The sequence below is a fragment of the Perca flavescens genome, chromosome 9, assembly GCF_004354835.1.
Source record: "Perca flavescens isolate YP-PL-M2 chromosome 9, PFLA_1.0, whole genome shotgun sequence".
Classification (NCBI taxonomy): Eukaryota; Metazoa; Chordata; class Actinopteri; order Perciformes; family Percidae; genus Perca; species Perca flavescens.
Genome location: NC_041339.1, coordinates 1,263,009 through 1,280,434, shown reverse-complemented (window position 1 = coordinate 1,280,434; position 17,426 = coordinate 1,263,009). Strand labels below are relative to the sequence as shown.

General features: G+C 39.1%; 1 protein-coding gene across 4 annotated transcripts in view; it reads left to right on the top strand.

Annotated features, from left to right (window-relative positions):
- The window catches only part of gabrb3 (gamma-aminobutyric acid type A receptor subunit beta3), a 37,253-nt gene that overhangs the window by 4,076 nt on the left and 15,751 nt on the right, over positions 1-17,426 (top strand). For all 4 annotated transcript variants that reach the window (XM_028588206.1, XM_028588203.1, XM_028588207.1 and 1 more), the window contains exons 4-5: positions 14,527-14,747; positions 17,197-17,279. In XM_028588206.1, the coding sequence (XP_028444007.1) occupies positions 14,527-14,747; positions 17,197-17,279 (304 nt within the window). The remainder of the gene's footprint in view (positions 1-14,526; positions 14,748-17,196; positions 17,280-17,426) is intronic.

Genomic DNA, 17,426 nt, shown 5'->3' with positions numbered 1-17,426 from the left:
GTGATATTTTAATTCGGCTTTACACAATGTGCCTATGGATTTCGACTTATCTACGAACCGTCCGGGAGTTTTGGAAAATAAAAAGCGGCATTCAGAATTGTGTTGCTGCTGCATTTCTCCATCATGGCTGCAGCCTGCAGCAGGATGATGTGTTAGGAGGAAGTATGACAGCTTGATGATAAGTAAAGGTGCGACAGGGTCAAAATAGTAGCCTGTTAGGCACCAGGTGAAGCAGAGTGAAGTGAAAATAAATTAATAAATGGCGGCACGTGATTAACAAATTTACACATTATGCTTGGTTCTTAATCGCGTCGCAATTAACGCGTTAATGCTGACAGCCCTATTAATATGCATTTGTGTCTAAACGAAATATAAACATCTTTTCCTATTCTATTTTGCCAGAAAACGCTTCCAACACGCTTGCGTGTTGCGTGAAAAATAGGCGTCGGTTCTATTTCTAGCAGGCACGCATTTTCGGCACGGCTCGAGCCACGTGTGTCACACAGGCAGTGTGTAAACTCTAACTTGTTAACATGGGAGCCAAAATATAAATGCACACGCCACGCAACTGACACGCTCGCGCAATGCATCCAGTGTATAACCGGCTGTTATAAAAAGACTCTCCTTTAAATTTCAGAAGTTTTTTTCAGTATCATAGTACTCCAGTGATATCTGTACATCCATGGGAACATTGCAAAATGAAAGTGATAATAGCTAATTCTGCATTATTTTAAATGGTGCCTATTTGCCAAAATGTTGGGGGTGGCCCAGTTGTCTCAGTTTTGTCTGAGGGGAGGCCTACAGGGTCAGACTTTGAAAACAACTGAAATACAGTACTACATACAGCCTCACTGTTCTAATACCAAACATGAATAATGCACCAGCCTAATATTCTATGCAACTGTTATAATAGGCATAACACAAGTTAAAAAATGTGATTTCTTAACTCAGACAATTTTTTTATATATATATATGTGTAAGCCTTTGATTGCAAGTAAATAAAGACAAACGTATTTGTTTATATCTCATTAGCTTTGAAAATCTATAATCATCTAACTAAGTTCCAGCACTTAATGGACCAAACCTAATTTCCGTAGTTGAGACCACACCCGCTTTTAACTTGAGAGTAGCTTTCTGCGTAGCCATACTGTATAAAAGCATTTGGTCTCCTCAGTGGCGATCACATCACACTGTGGGTATTAATGGTTCTAGGCACGTAGATGGGACAGAGGAAAACACATCTACTCCTCGTCGCTGGAGGAATACACATCTAGAAAATAAACACTCCCAGTGGCACTTGAGCATGTGCTAAAAATGATTCACTCATGGTACGAATGATAGGACACCAGGAGCTGTTTGCATCCTGCCCATGAGCCATTATAGAATGACGTCTTGTGTGATTTGCCAGATATCCGAACATATCCACACCATCCTGATGGAGTACACAGTATCAAACACACAGGACCCAACAGGATCACTGGTCACTGGTCAGGCTGCTTGAACATATTGCACTTTGCAATGACTCAGGAGGAGGCAAAGTGACCTCACATCAGCACTACTACTTTTTTTTATGCCTGGAGCTATAGATCAATTTTATCAGGGTATTCTGAGCAGCCACACCAAACACTATGGTAGTTTATCTGTGGTCCTGGACAACATTATTTTGTTCCTTTCTGTCTAAGCTGCATTCCAGTCCCCCCTCCCGAGCACTTTGATATTTTGTAGCTTCTCATATTTTGCTCACCAGAGCATCTTAAGTCCTCCAATGAACAGTGTTTATGGATTACAGTGAGTGTGGTCTCTCTTTGCTAGACCTTCCTCCACAGCACGGAGGAGGGTCTGGCTAGTCCACACAGCATTCCTGGATGGGAGAATAACATGCTCTGGTTTATTGGCATTTCTTTAAACCGATCACAATCGTCATGGGCGTCGCTAAGCACCAGACAGAGAAACGGTGCCTCTGCTAAATAGCCTCGGGAAGGAACTTGTTTTGGTGGAACATGTGTACGTTCAAAAGTAGTTTTAGTCGTGCAACAGAAAACTCAGATTGGACAGATAGTCTAGCTAGCTGTCTGCAGAGATCTGAGGAGCAGTTAACCATAGTCCTCAGAAATCCACCAGAGTTTAAAATTACAACACAAAGAATGCGAGTGGTAAGGGACATCTGGCCAAAAAATAAGGGACATCCGGTGGAATTTCCGGCGGCACCTGAACTAATCTGTAAATGAAACGTTGACGATAAAGACTACAGTGAGTGAAATACAGTATTATAAAAACTTGTCAACGCCTCACATTTATCACAATGTACAATATATGGTTCTATGGTTCTTCAAAGGCAATGGTCACTGTGAGCTCACGTCTGTCCCATTCTCATGATCGCGATATCTCAGGAACGCTTTATGGGAATCGCTTCACATTTGGCACAAACGTCCACTTATCTATGACATCATGATGTTCTGCAAAAAAATGCTTTTCTGGCCATTATTCAACGCTATAACTATATATAAAGAACAGAAGGGGAGACATTTGGTTGGATACTGAATTAGTGACACTAATCTTAAAATTGTGCTGATTGTATAGATCTTCTTTGCTGCCTGGTTGAAGATGTGTGTGAAGCATCCACATTTTGCCGAAAAATACACATACTGTACCTTTTTTTTTATTAAATAGCTTCAAAGTCTTTACTACATATAATATATAAGTCTGGACAGACATGGATGTTAACTGCAACTTGCCTGGTTGGCAGAAGCATACAACTGCAAGGCAGTAATTTTAGTTAACCTTTTTATTATCATGCTGTTTAAGTGAAGCTTGCATACGAAAGAAGAGGCTGTAAATAGTAGTTTGTTATTTATGGTTTATGGTGCATTAGCAAACAATTTACCTCTTAGGTGTGGACCAAAAACCTCACAGATGTGTTGATTAGTTGCGTTACTGATCTGTAACACGCTTTCATATTTCACACCTTCAGAATTGTAATAAAATACATTTTGTAACATTTTGTCAAATCTTAGGCAAAAAATAAGTAAATTGAACATATACATAATCCATGCAATTACTCACATGAGACATTTCCTCATTTTCAAATACTGCAGTTCTGTTATCCTGAAAGAGAAAATAAGCAAACATCCATATTTGAAGCCAATAACAGACTTTGAGAGGCCCATAAATGGAAGTAGGACAATAATGCCGTTTGACCTTTATTTACTAAGAAGTTATAAAAAGCAAGTAAGGTTAGAGAAGATGAGCAGGATGTTTGTCTTTTCTTGCATTGGTTTGAATAGTTGGAGATGATGACCTCATTCCGTCTGATTTACTGTACCTGTAGCAGCTCTAGCTCAAGTCAACCTAACTGCTGCTTTTTCTTCCTTCTTACACTCTTAAAACCTTGATTTTGGGGTTTCTTTTAGTTTCTTTCATTGCCTTCTTTGTCATGGCTCTGAACAGTTCTAATCTTGTTTCTAAAGCCCTCTGAGATGTTCTCTGAACAATTTAATATGTATCCTCACAAAGCCAGACCATATCTTACTAGCTCAGTTTGCCCAGTAGATACATTTCTGACCAATCACTGATTTATGGAGAGTGTTTAGGTGATGAAATTCTTGAAACTTGTGAACAATACTCCAGCCATATGAAGGACAGTTCTGCAACTGCATGGCAGATTTTTTTGTCTCTGAGACGTATTTAGAAACCTTTCGTGATGAATAGTTGGTGGTAGAAATTTGACATTTGGAGAACAGCTGCAACGTCATTCCAGTTTGAAATCTGAAAACACTAATGACAGCCCAGTGAATGGTGTCTCCACTGTTCAGTCAGATCATTGAAGGCTTCATATGGATGTCTAAGCAAAGATGAGAGCTGTCAGTCATCTGTTGTACAGCTTGATTGAAAAGACATCTGTCCTGGGCAAAAGCTGAGCCTCACCATACCACAATGAGAGAAGCCACGATTTTGTGCAGACACTGAGAAAAAAACAAAGCTAAACTAAAAAACATTAAATTGTGTCGAAATATTGAAGAAATTATTAGTTTAATTTTTTTTGTTTTTGTTTATGGGAGTTGGTAAAAAAGAACAAACCTTCCACTACTGCTGAACACTAACTACTCTACAGTACCTGATGGTGGATCCTAAATTACCAGCAGAGTTTTCCCTACCATTGTAAGACTTGGCACAGCACCCGAGCCATTTTGGGCACAACCTAAACCGAAATAATGTAAAATCAATATGAGCATTAAAACTAAGTACATGAATTTTCTCAGATCTAATGATTGTAGTTGGTCCCCAGTGGACTTCTTTAGCAAGTTTTGTTTTTAATCTTTTTGAGTGTTATTTATTTATCATCTGCTCTTTAGGACTGCACATCTAAATCAATCGCAATATTTGTTAAAGGCAAAAAATCTGCCAAACCATTTAAGTATTGTGGTGCTTCAGAGACGTCCCAGCCTACAGACTAAAGAAAACATCTATGTATCCTTGCAAAAATCGCACTATAGTAATTTAAACTTTTTTAATTTTAATAATTTTCAATGAGAATGATACAAAAATAATCATTACCTCCAATATTGTGAATCATATCGCAATAGTAATATCAGTCAAAATAATCGCAATTAGATATTTTCCTCATATCTTGCAGCCCTACTGCTCTAGCTTTTCTAACGTTTTAGATGCAGATACCGTATGGTAATAATAATGGTCCAAAATGATGTGAAATTGCATGTTTTTTTTATTAAAAATCATTTGTTCGAGGGCGGACCCCTAAACCCCCTGCCAAATACGTGCACCTAAGTCTTCCACAAACCTAGGAGAAAAGCACTAATCAGTCTGCCATGAAATGCCTTTCGCTCACCTTTAAAATGCCAGAGCTGCTGACTGGTTGCTTGCTAAATTTATTTGTGCACATGCATGATTGTTTGTGTTATTTGCAGTAACTATTAATCTGTTAATAGGGTAAGAGACTATATTTAGTAAATCAGTGTCAGTTTGTCAGTGCACCCTTTAGAGTAAAGTGGAAAACAGACAGAATAGATCTGCAATGCAGTCCATGTCTTGTCTCTTTTCATATACTTCAACATGGCCCTGTTAATAGCGTGACTCTATTTCTTCACATGTCGTCAAGAGGAGCAGGAAAGTTGTGTCTTTGTGGATTATCTGCTGTCCAATCGCACTTTTCACAACCTGCTGTGATTATTGAGTGATGATCAGTGATGTTTCTTTGGTCATAGCCATTACACTGGACCCTCTCTTATTTTGAAATGTGACATTATCTCAGGCTGTTTGCGTCAATAAAAAGTTAGTCTATATCGAAGATGATTCATTTACGGAAGTCCTGCCGGATGTCCCTCGTTTTCGGCCAGATGTCCCAAATGTTGAAGCTTTCTTTGTGTTAGCATTCTAAACTCCCATCCATGTATGAGGACAATGGTTAACTGCTCCTCAGATCTTTGCGGGGTAAATCCAGACAGCTATGATTGTGATTGGTTTAAAGAAATTCCAATTCATGAAGTAGTCTTAAAAAACTTACAAAATAAACAAAACTTAGATGTGTCTTTAGTGTGTGTGCTTTCTGGCACTGGGTAAGACCCAACAAGTGAGTTGGTTCAGGGTCTCTTGAGTAAAGTGAGTGTTTGTGGTCTATGCTGCAGTGTCTGATTCACTGACACAGGCAGGTTGTAAAGGAGAAAACTTGGCTCAAGATCAAGTTCATCTCCCTGACTTTTTAGAAATAGCTGGATGCTTTTCGATGTGATACACAGCTCTGTTCCACATACCTCACACTGAACCAGACTATGCATTACTTAGTTGAAGTTTTCGCCCATTGGGAATTGTGTAACTTAAAAAAAAAATCTTGGGTTATGCTTTAAAACTACTTTTGGTAAGTTTTAAAGCATAATCCATGATTATTTTTTTTGAGGGGGCGGGGGGGTGGTAACCTTTAAAATGACACCTTATGTTAACCCGGCCAGTGATTGAAGTGATCTGTTACAAGCTTGTCTAATGGACAGGTATGAGAGTGGTATCAATCGTCTTCTAACTTCCGACAATTAAGTATATTTACCCAAATCCTTTAAAGAAAAACACACACACAAACAAAACCTACACAAACAATCCTGATACGGATCCCTCACATTAAAATAAATGAATAATTTTTTTTATTAATACCAAGATATCAAGTGGGACATTTTGAAGTGTAAAAGTCATCTTGTCAGTGCTCTCTGGTGGTGCACTTTTTCTAAGGCCTAGTCCACACAAATTCAATTCAGTTCAATTTAGAATTCTAGTATCAAATCATAACAGTTATCCCAAGACACTTTACAGATAGAGTAGGTCTAGACTGTCCTAGAAATCTAGACGCACCCTAGTGGCAGCAAATTTAATTTGTTAATTTGTTCGTTCTCAAAAGAAATTCCGTCCACACATGCACTGTTGAGAAAAATCTCTGTCCACGTGAAAACGCAAAAACACACAATTGAAGAGCTGTCGAGACCATACCAAGCCAACATATAACCCCAGCCGCGCATAGAAGAAGAAGAAGATGTTGCCCAATCAGAAGCCTGAAAAAAAGCTATGACCAGGAGACTAACTGCCAACTAGTAGTCCGACGGTCTCGTCCAGGACCGGAGACGTTGGAGGCGGGGTCTGTGTCGTGGCAGTATTGGATTAGCAGTGAACTCTGTAACGCATTCTGACGCCTCCGTTCCTCAATACAATGGAAGAGTAACTGTACATCTATGTGTAAAATGTAAAACATGTAAAAAGTCCTGCTAGTAAGCCTGTTACCAGCTCTATTTTGGCCATTCAAGAATTGTCACCTCATTTTCTGACGCCTCGCCAAAGGCGATAACGGCACACACTGACGTATCCAAAAGCAGACTTTTTGGTTTGTAACAAACACAAACAGCATTTCTATAAGTCTTCACCATGGCCAAAACTCAGTTTACAGGGACCTAAAACACAGTTTGTGGGTAGATGAAAGGCCAAAACGAATAGAAAAAGCTAAGTTTTAAAAAATACCCGTTATTTCTTTACTGCAATTTATTGTCACTTATCTGCCGACATATACACCGATATATCTGCAATAAGCAGCTAATAATATCGGACGATATATCAGCCTGGCTGAGCTCCAATGCTAATATATTGTTCTGGTTTGTCTGTAGTTTTAACAAACTCATTGATTTTGAGTGTGCAATTTGGGCAGCCATGTTGCTCATTTCAATGACCTGTTTACTGAAAAAAAATTCTTTTTTAAAGAAGAGCAAATTTTTGTGTGTAAAAAAAAAATAAAAAAAAAATAAAAAATATTGTATATTTTTGTACACTGTTTGGGATATTGTCTTCATATTACTATTAATAGAACGATCAGCACAAACATAATGACAAGATGGTTAACAGTCGTCACATACATTTTTACCATCACATACTGTAAGTAAACTTCTATAATTTCTATCATTCATTTTACATATCTAAAATGCAGGATTCAGAGCTGTTCTCAATGGTAAATCAACGTAAAAGACTTGTGTGATTGCTCAGTCTAAGTCCTTGAACAGCCCAAAGCAGAACTGTCTCTCTCTCCCTCCGACAAGTGGAGAGTATAAAGGTGTTGGCGGCATGCTTTCAAACAGTCAGAGTCACACAAGGTATTGGCCCATTATAGCCTGTGTGGGCGAGCAGCAGAGCTTGTTGTCTAGGAAATGAGTTTATTAATATATTTCTCATTTAACTCACTGCACTCCTTTATTTTTAGCTTGGAAATTAAGATTGCTCTGTGTCCTTTTTCCATTCTCTTGATATTTTGAAAACTCCCACTTAACCAGGCATTCATGTTACACAAGTTCACTGCAGAAACAAATTGCAGTATTTGTGTATTTATTGGGGACATCACTCCTTTAGGTATGTCCCACCAGGGTTTCTATACTTTGCGAAGAAACACCTGTCCAGGCACAAAAAAACCTGTCCTTAAGCTGTAAAGCAGATCCTCCCAGCGGTGTTGTTACACATTTATTCATGAGTCAGCTGGAAGACAAATCCATCATGTGCTAAAACCCCCATCAATTTTGACACTTTAACATTATCCACCTTCTGCCTGGAGGAAGTGTTGCCCTTAAAAAAGTCATACTAAAGATGTTCTCCCAGATTTATATTGAAGGGCTTAGTTAATAAGTCAGCCACATAACATATCAGATAGCTGCAGGCTTCAGCTACGCACAAGGTAAGGAGAACTCAGCCAAAAACACTAGTGTAGTCTCTATACTGTACACAACGCCGATGCAATGCTGACTTTTCTATTGCTGCACTTAGTGTTATAGTGGGGTGTGACCCTACAGGAATATAAACTCTCCATGCTGCATTATCATTCTACTCGTCATGTTTTAATCATGCCATTTTTCCTCGTAATATACTGCATCTACGTAAATGCCTGATTAGCATGAATGGTATCACGTACTCCTTAGGGAAAACCACTGAACAAACAACCAACACTGTCTCCTACACTTAGCTGGGATATTTGAATGTAAAAAAAACATACCTTAAAGCTGCACTAATCATTTTTCTTTTAATATCAACAATGGATCAAATAACAATTAAACTAACTCTCATTAAACTAGGTTAAAACCAAGCAATGTTCAACTTAACATTTTCCACCCACAGGCCTGTAGACCAGAGTTTTACTGGCCCCTTGTATATTTTTACTGGCCTGGAAAAAAGACACTTTTCTATAAAACTGTTGTTATTGGTCCCCTTGGAAAAAACAACAACTCCTCTTGGTCTGCTTTGGCAGGGAATTGAAACTGAGCAGTACATACTACCATTGCCACCCTCCTCCACCCAGGTGTACTGTGACTCGTGACTGTGATTGGCAAAAAAAAACAACTGTCAATGGCCCGTTTATCAACTTGTCCAACACTGGCCCCGGGCCATTGCTTATACTATTATTATTAATAGCTTATTATGTCAGACCCTGCTAAGGCTTTTAGAGATGAGTAAGCGTTTGTAAGTTAAGTCTTGCCTCTGCTTTAGTTTCTACAGTTATATATTGATGAGATATGTTAAGATGATCTGTCATGGCTAAAGTATAAGCTTGTATCTTAATGTATCTGATCATGCACCATATAAATACTTTTAATGGTCAATGTATGGTTATTGTTAAAGTACAGCTTCATAATTCATCACTTCATGACACCTGGCCTAAAATATAGCAAGATGCATCGAAGTATAAATGTCATTAAATACTAAAATTATATGCCTTTTTTAATCTCAAGAATGAATATTGGAACTAAAAAGACCCTTTCTTTCAGCTTGTCTAAGATCTAGTGTTTGTCAGAACCAGTGACGGTTCTGTGGAGAATAACTTCTGATTGAACACCGCTCAAAGCCTCCATCGCTACACTCCACAAAAATAGATCACCTGCGACTTTGCTCTCATACAACAATAGCACTTATACCGTTATAAGGTGGTGAAAGGAATGGAAATATTTAATGAAAGGCTTGTACATTGTTGTGTGGGAGGATGCAGAGACACGGTTTGTAAAACATATATAGTACACTTTTGAATTCTACTGGGAACGCTTAGCTGTCTTATGGAGTGATGAAAAGCCCCCCAATCTCTGAGTGCTATTCCTGTATTCCCAGCAGACATCCTGGTGTTAAGTTGACATAGACAATGTTTGACTGGCACACAGTAACCATGTCTGAGCATGAGACTGTGAACTCTCCGAGCCGAAGATGACACGACAGTCTCATCCTCCCACTGGGCCTCATTTACTCACAGGTGCTGAGAACAAACCTCTTTCTGTCTCTTGTGGTCTACATATCTGACAACAAACACCACCACAAATCAGAGTAAGGAGTATGTATTTTCAAAATGTTGTCATTTGTTAACATTTTTGAAATGCTCCACAGTCATTTCCTTTTGGAAAGCTTTTTGGTTATCAGATATGGCAATTAGCCTTATGATAGACTATTACACTCAAACTGTGTCTTCACTGAAGGTTCATTTTCAATAGTGCTGGAACATAATTCAATATCATCATGACTTTCAGTTGAATCATGGATAGGAACTTATTGTGTTAGCGTTTTGCAACATTCTGTAGAAAGCAGGAGCTAATTGTAATCATAAATGGAGCATTAGTTCAGGCAATGTACTGATGTCTTGTCTGCATTAGCTGATTGGCATCAGCTGTTTCATTCATGCATCACAATCCCTGGCTGTGTGGCTCTATATTGGCTGACAAGGAATGTCCTATCATATTCAAGCGTGGCCATTATAACCTGACATTTCTAACTGTGACTCTGCTAAAATGCTTATGCCAACACTGTTTGCTACCACAGCTCCCTCCACCACCCCAGCTTCATCCTTATATGGTTGGGTTGTGTTGATTTAACAGACATGTCATGTGTGTGGGGGATTTGAGAGCTTCATCAAAGAGCAGAGTGTTTTCAGGCAAATCCAACTGTATAACCCATTGACTTTATCAGATGTAAACCAGGTATGGACTCAAATGCACGACTCAAGGCAGAGGATCAGTTCACAAGAGGGTTTATTACAAACCAGGTAGCAGTGTCCAAATCACAGTTCAAGGGTGAGGTCAAAAAATAGAAGTCAGAGGCCCCTAAATCACTACGGCTAGAGGCAGAGTCAAAACAGGCAAGGGTCGAAAAACTGAAAAAAGTATGCTGGAACGTTGACGCTAAGGTACAAGACCATCTGGCAACTAATGGGGCTTTCGCACCTGCCTTACCTAGTTTGGTTGAATCGCACTAGAGTTTGTTTTCACCCTTGGTGCAGTTAGTATGGGCAGGTGTGAATGCCGCAATCACACTCAAATGCGCACCAAAAGCCTCGTCATCACTCGCATCTCCGTGGTCAAACCAGCCGCCGCAAAAGTTGGAGACAGTAGGCGGCAGAGCGAAGTCTCGGTGAGCAGATGTAGTAACGTCACTCATGAAACAATATCTGATTATTAAAGGGAAATGAGCTGGTTTGACCATGGAGATGCAAGAAATTTGCAATAATCCAGAACACAGGACCTTCTTCCTGTATTTACTTTCTTGCTTCCACACCAGACCCATCTGACCATTAAGCAGAGTAAATGTTCTTGCATGGTTTGTAATGACCACTTTTGGAACGCTTGGATTTTTCTGTGTGAAAGGAAAAACCGCTCCAAGTTTACAAACTCATCAACTGATTCGGACCACAGCAAACAAACTATAGATGTGAAAATGCCCTGAAGCTAGTGAGAGGGGTAAATATATACTAAGGGAGGCGGGGAAACAATTAGACACAGGTGAAACACATTAGGGCGGGGCAGATGATCACACAGGCGAGAAAGCAGACAAAGTGTAGCGATTTGGAATGAGACCCAGAGTAAATTTCAAAATAAAACAGGAAGACGCAAAAATAAAGAAAACATAAACATGACCTTAGACACTGGTGGGAGACCTGACAGTCTGGGTATAACCATTTGCTAGAAGTGGTCAGTTCCTTGCCAAAAGTGTCTGGGTGAACTAAGAACATTGCAGCAGTTTGCAAATGATATACAGACAGAAGCAACCTTCATCATGAAAACACCAAAGGATCAGTGTGTATCCCTTAAATCAGTTTTTTCAAAGACTTGTGACTGTCACATATACTGAGCGGGATATTACAATTAAAAATAAATAAACTTGTCAGTGCTTTCTGGTGGACGGACTATGTACTGTATTCACTGTCTTTGGCATTTCTATACTGGAATGTCTTGTTGCTTGTTGGCCAACATACAGTACACCAGTACCGATATATCTGCAATAAGCTAGTATTGGCTGATATTTCGTGCTCTACTATATATATTTTTGGTAATTTAGTGGGAATATTTGGGGAATCCCAATCGCATTTCCTCATTTGTATTATCAAATACATTATATTATGACATCGCTAGTAGTAATAATCTTAAAACAAATCTAAGTGCAGAGAAAACAGAGAGCCGCCATACAGTGTGGCTGCCAGAGGGCTTCTACCTGTACACAAACTAAAACCCCTCTGTGGGAATAGGCTGAGGCCTGGAATAGAGTAGCCTGTGGGGTCCCACAGGGCACTGGGAGCAGGAGGGCGTACTGTACACTGTGTACAGTGAGCATGGGGTGGAATAGATTTGTTCTGAGATGCCAAAGCACTGTCGAAGACGAGTGCTGAGGTGGGATCTGAAGATCTAACACAGACTGAAATAGTCGTGGTCCAGACGCTGAGTGAGAGGCTTGGTAGATGGGCTCCATCTCGGTAGTAGCTGTTGTGTAAAGCTGATTCACCCAGCCCACACCTCAGCTGCATGTGGGAGAGAGCGTAATGAGGGCATCTTCTGTTCACACGGGGGGACAGAGAATTGGGAGGGCGAAGGCTAAAAAGACTTAAAAAAAATAAAAATGAAACGGCCAAGTCTCAAGCCAGGGATTTTTTCCTGGAAACATACTGCGTTACATTGATTACTACAGAACCTACACCCACTCTGACAACGGGAAGAAATGTCTTAAGCATTCTTTTTACATGCAGATGTAATAGAAATAGAGTCATTGATTTCATTCTATAACTGGAATAATACATTATATTAGGGGTCGTCCGATACAGTTTTTTCATGGCCGATACCGATTATTAGTAGTGAATGAAACAATATTTGGAACAGATTTGCATTTACAGTAAAAATTAAGATCTTGTAGTCAAAATTAACATTTTGGAATGTTACAAACTCCAACACAAAAGTGTGTTTAAATGCTTTTGAGCTATTATTTAATAAAACTCAAACTTGAAACGAAATACACAGTAAAAACAAATCAAAAATAAACAAAAAAATAGCTTCCTGAAGTTTGTGTTGCAGACTGCTGACAGAGCTGTAGCAGAGCCAAAGCAGTGCACTTTTTAATTAATTAACTTTATTGGTTATTGTAAAATAAAACACAATACAGATAGTCTGCAAATGCCAAATATCGGCCCCGATAATGGCCATGCTCCCTACTCTATATAACAAAAAGGACATTGAATGCTTGAAAAGACATTATGTTTCAGTAACTACAGGCAACTTTTTAAAATAAGGTAGGAGAATAGAACGTCCTGACTGTACATATACACTGAATTATTCATAGGAATCAATATTATATTATATTGTACTGTCAGTCAAATTGCACAGTGTAATTCATTCCAAACACAAAACCAGCCTACAGTTTGTCAGCCATGCATGATGCAGCTGTGTGTTGTGTACAGAGTAAAAAGAGAATCAACAAAAATAATGCAATTCTTTATTTTGTCAAAATGAGGTCAGCTTTTTCCGAGGTGAGGAACCACTCAGACTAAACTCGTAGTAATAATAATAAAAAAATAGCTGGTATTGATTTTCATATCCAAATGAAATCTAGACATTTTTGAACACTGTATTTTGAATACGTGATTGCACCAGAGGATTGAAATGTAGGCATTTTTACTGCACTGCCAAGTTTCTGTTTATTTCCTGAGACCTGCTTATTTATTTAAGAGAGCATTAGTCAGCAGAACAAAGCCAAAGCGAGCTAGTAAAGAGCTCCATTAAAGGCCTCCAAAAGCTTTTGTGTTTGATGGATCCACTTGTGGAGCTAGCTGCAAATGAACGCCCAATAAATTATTGAAATAGCCTCATGTCATTGCATGTACAGCTGCTAATATGTAATGAAATCTATCTATCTATCTATCTATCTCTCTATATCTATCTATCTATCTATCTATCTATGCAGTGTGGTCAGTCACTAAACTGAAACCTAGCGTTGATGCTGTGCCTGCAGTAATGGAAATCTATAGTCTGAGGGCTACTGCCAGTCTTGTGCACACAACAGCTGAGAGAGGTTTCTCTCATTGAGACAGGTCTTGAAATATGGTCACACAGGGCAGACTGATGAGATTTAGAGTTGTTTGACAATTCTATAAATATCACCTTTGTTACGAACAAATCCATCCCGAGCTCTGGGCTGAATTTGATAACCTTGTAAAAAAAAAAAGACAAAAACACAGTTTTGGACAGTGTTAGCAACACTGACCTGAGGAAATTGCCAACGTCTGGAAAAAAAATGACTATTTATACTGTGTCTGCCATAGCGCTGTGCAATTAACTAAATTCCAATCACTATTTCGACTGTGGCTCTTAACGATCACAAAAACAATGTATTTCAGAAAAACTGTTATTTTGGACATTACATTTTTGCAAGTAAACTCTTATTTTGGCTTGTGTTCTGAATGACGTGCACTTTCGCCCCTCCCGAACGCTAAACTCACTCAGCCAACATTTAAATATAATATTTACATAATTTATTTTAAAGGAAATTGAAGAAGTTCAACAGAAAAAGTATGAAGGGAAATTTCACTGTTCAAAGTGTTTTCACTGTTGATTTGTTTTTTAAGTACAATAAACGCTACATCTTGCCAAAAGTAAATGAGTAATTTTTTTTCATAATCAAGCAGCCCTAATCTGCTATATAGTATGACTGGCTCATATTTATTGTTGAGTATAACTACATGATGCTGTTTCAACTCCCCCACAGGACTACACGTTGACGATGTACTTCCAACAATATTGGAGAGATAAGAGACTGGCCTATGTAGGGATCCCTCTCAACCTGACACTGGACAACAGAGTCGCAGACCAGCTCTGGGTCCCAGACACCTACTTCCTCAACGACAAGAAGTCCTTTGTTCACGGCGTCACTGTTAAGAACCGTATGATTCGGCTACACCCGGACGGCACTGTTCTCTACGGCCTCAGGTTAGCACTGCTGTTACCCTAGCTGCTCCTGTAGTGGGTAGCACCTTTATTCACCTCAGTGTGTTAGCTGGGTCCCAGTTGATGCAAACTCAAAACTCCTCCGTATATACCTGTTGTCTTGATAAATTCACTGTCCATTTCCTTTTTCCCAGAATGTTACTTTAGAACAGTAATTTAAACTGTAATAATAATGATAAGAATAATTCATTTTTGTGGCACCTTTCATGCAAATATATAAATGATGCTGAATTTACCAAGTCGAATACAGGTCATTTTCCCTTTGGTGGGTTTTCTTTTACCCAGCCTTTTTTTTATTTATTTATAATTTATTTTTTTAGCAACCAGCCTTGTTTTTCATACAGTAGTAGCCACTTATTATGGCATTTAAATAATATTAATAATATTTACATTTTTTGAATAACTGCTTTTATGGCTATAAAAGTGGCTATATATGACTAATCGTCATTAATTCCCATTCCAGTAGGGCATTATGAAAGAAAAGAGATCTCCACTTTTGAGCAAAATTGAAATTTTGAATGTGAAATACATCATTTTCTGCATTCTGGTGAATTTTCCTGCAACAATTTGTGCCTTTTCTGCATGAAGTTATGGTGCAAATGTCTGTTTTTTTTTTTTTTTTTTGGGGGTTTGCACTGGCCAGTTTTGATTATTGGGGGTTGTAACCTAGCCTCGTGAGACCGTCCTGATCTGGCGAGCTCCAGTTTTCCACTCGAAGATCAGTCTGGCATCTTGAGGCAGAGAAAATTTGGAGCCGTTAGCCAAACGACCGGGCCAATCAGCGTTGGTTTTGAGGTGGGTTAGGTGGTGATAGACAGATGGTTTATCCAATCAGCTAACCAGTATTATCAGCCAGCGGTAGCCCTAATTCTGTTAGCCGCTCGCTAATGCTTTTTTTCTCTTGGATCCTTCTTTTGGAATATGGTCCGGGAACCTGAAATGGTGACTTTTATTCCTAAATTCTCGTTACACAAACAGCAAATCTCCTTTACCGACATGTTGCTTGCATGGTGAGCTAACAAGCTATGCTTTGCCTGCAGCAGCAGGGGCGGGCTTGTGGTTGTATTTTCATACGCTTCGTGGATCTGATTGGTTGATTTGGCCCGTCTATCACCAACATAGGTGATAGACAGATGGTTCATCCAATCAGCTAACCAGTATTTCCGCCCCTTCCCAAAAGTTCTCCAACGGAAAATTCCCAGATGGATAGGCCGAGCAAATGCGAAGCGATCCATCTGGCGGAGTCAGGTTAGTTGTAACCCACCCCTTGTGTTAATTACGCCTATGCATTCACACATTTTTTAACATCTCACATCGCCTCCTGTAGTGGTTTCAAAGTTTGGCCCGCAATCCATCACTAATGTTTATTGGTTGCATTTACTCTTGGCTTTTAGGCTCTAACATAATTATCCAATCTCCCAAGACGCATAAAGTTGCTAAATGTTTTATTTGTTTTCCTGAAGCCATTCAAGCTGCAATTCTCACAACTTAACGCTAATACAGCGGGTCTCCCTATTCTGTCCTAGCAGTTGTGTCCTAACAATGCTTAGGCAGATAGCGAACAAGGAAAATGAATGAAGCTGGTTTGACGTCTTCTTAAGTTGGAGATTTATTGAAGAGTTCACTCCAAGCAGTTTTCTTTTTTGTAAAACTAAGGAATACAAACAAAAATATAATTACTAAGTAGCCAAATATTCCTTTCACATTTTCATTCACGTACATATTAGCCTGTGCATACACACGCAGCTAGCGCTAGCATAACTTACATACAGAAAAAGAATGGGCTACGTTAACGCTTAATAACTATAATATTATTACATAAGTGTTAATTATGATATCTGCATACAACAACCAAAAGAACACTTACGGACGTGCTACTCCAAGGATCCGACATGTATAGAACAGCCGTACAGCAATATTTCACCATGACACATGTGGGAACTAAACTCATCCACTAGTTAACAACAGTAACGTCACAAAATGCACTACCCATTTCCGCCACTAGGAAACGCTCTCGCACCAACAATGATGCACAACAGCCTAACAAAACAGGCTCAGAATACTTAAATTCACATTTACATTTCTCGACCAGAACACTCCCCATCAGCTCATATCACATAACTTGCTTCTCATGTTTATTGGGACTCTGGATTCTTAATATAACACTGCTGCTCTGTAAAGCCTGGAAGTGCTGTTTGCAGTAATTGACAGAGAGTCTGACTTTCAAATATTCGAATATTACTGCCTTGCCAGGATGTGTGTTTCCTTGCTTTAAGGATTTTTTTCTATTTGAAATAGACTTTTTATCTTGTCTCTACACAGACAGTATGCTTTGATAATGTGTCTTCATACATGACACACTATTTAAAAAAAAAAAAAAAAAGGTCACCAAAGTAACGTATACCTCTCTTATGGTTTTGTTTTGATTCAGAATCACCACGACTGCAGCCTGCATGATGGATCTGAGGAGATACCCGCTGGACGAACAGAATTGCACTCTGGAAATTGAGAGTTGTAAGTTTAAGGCTCACATCTTGTTCTTGGTAAAGAAATACAGCGGACACCTCTACTTTTTCACCCCTTGAAAATATGAACAGCACTGTGATTCCCATTTAAAAAAAAGTTCTCACACTCCTCATCTCATGGAGACAGAAACTGCAC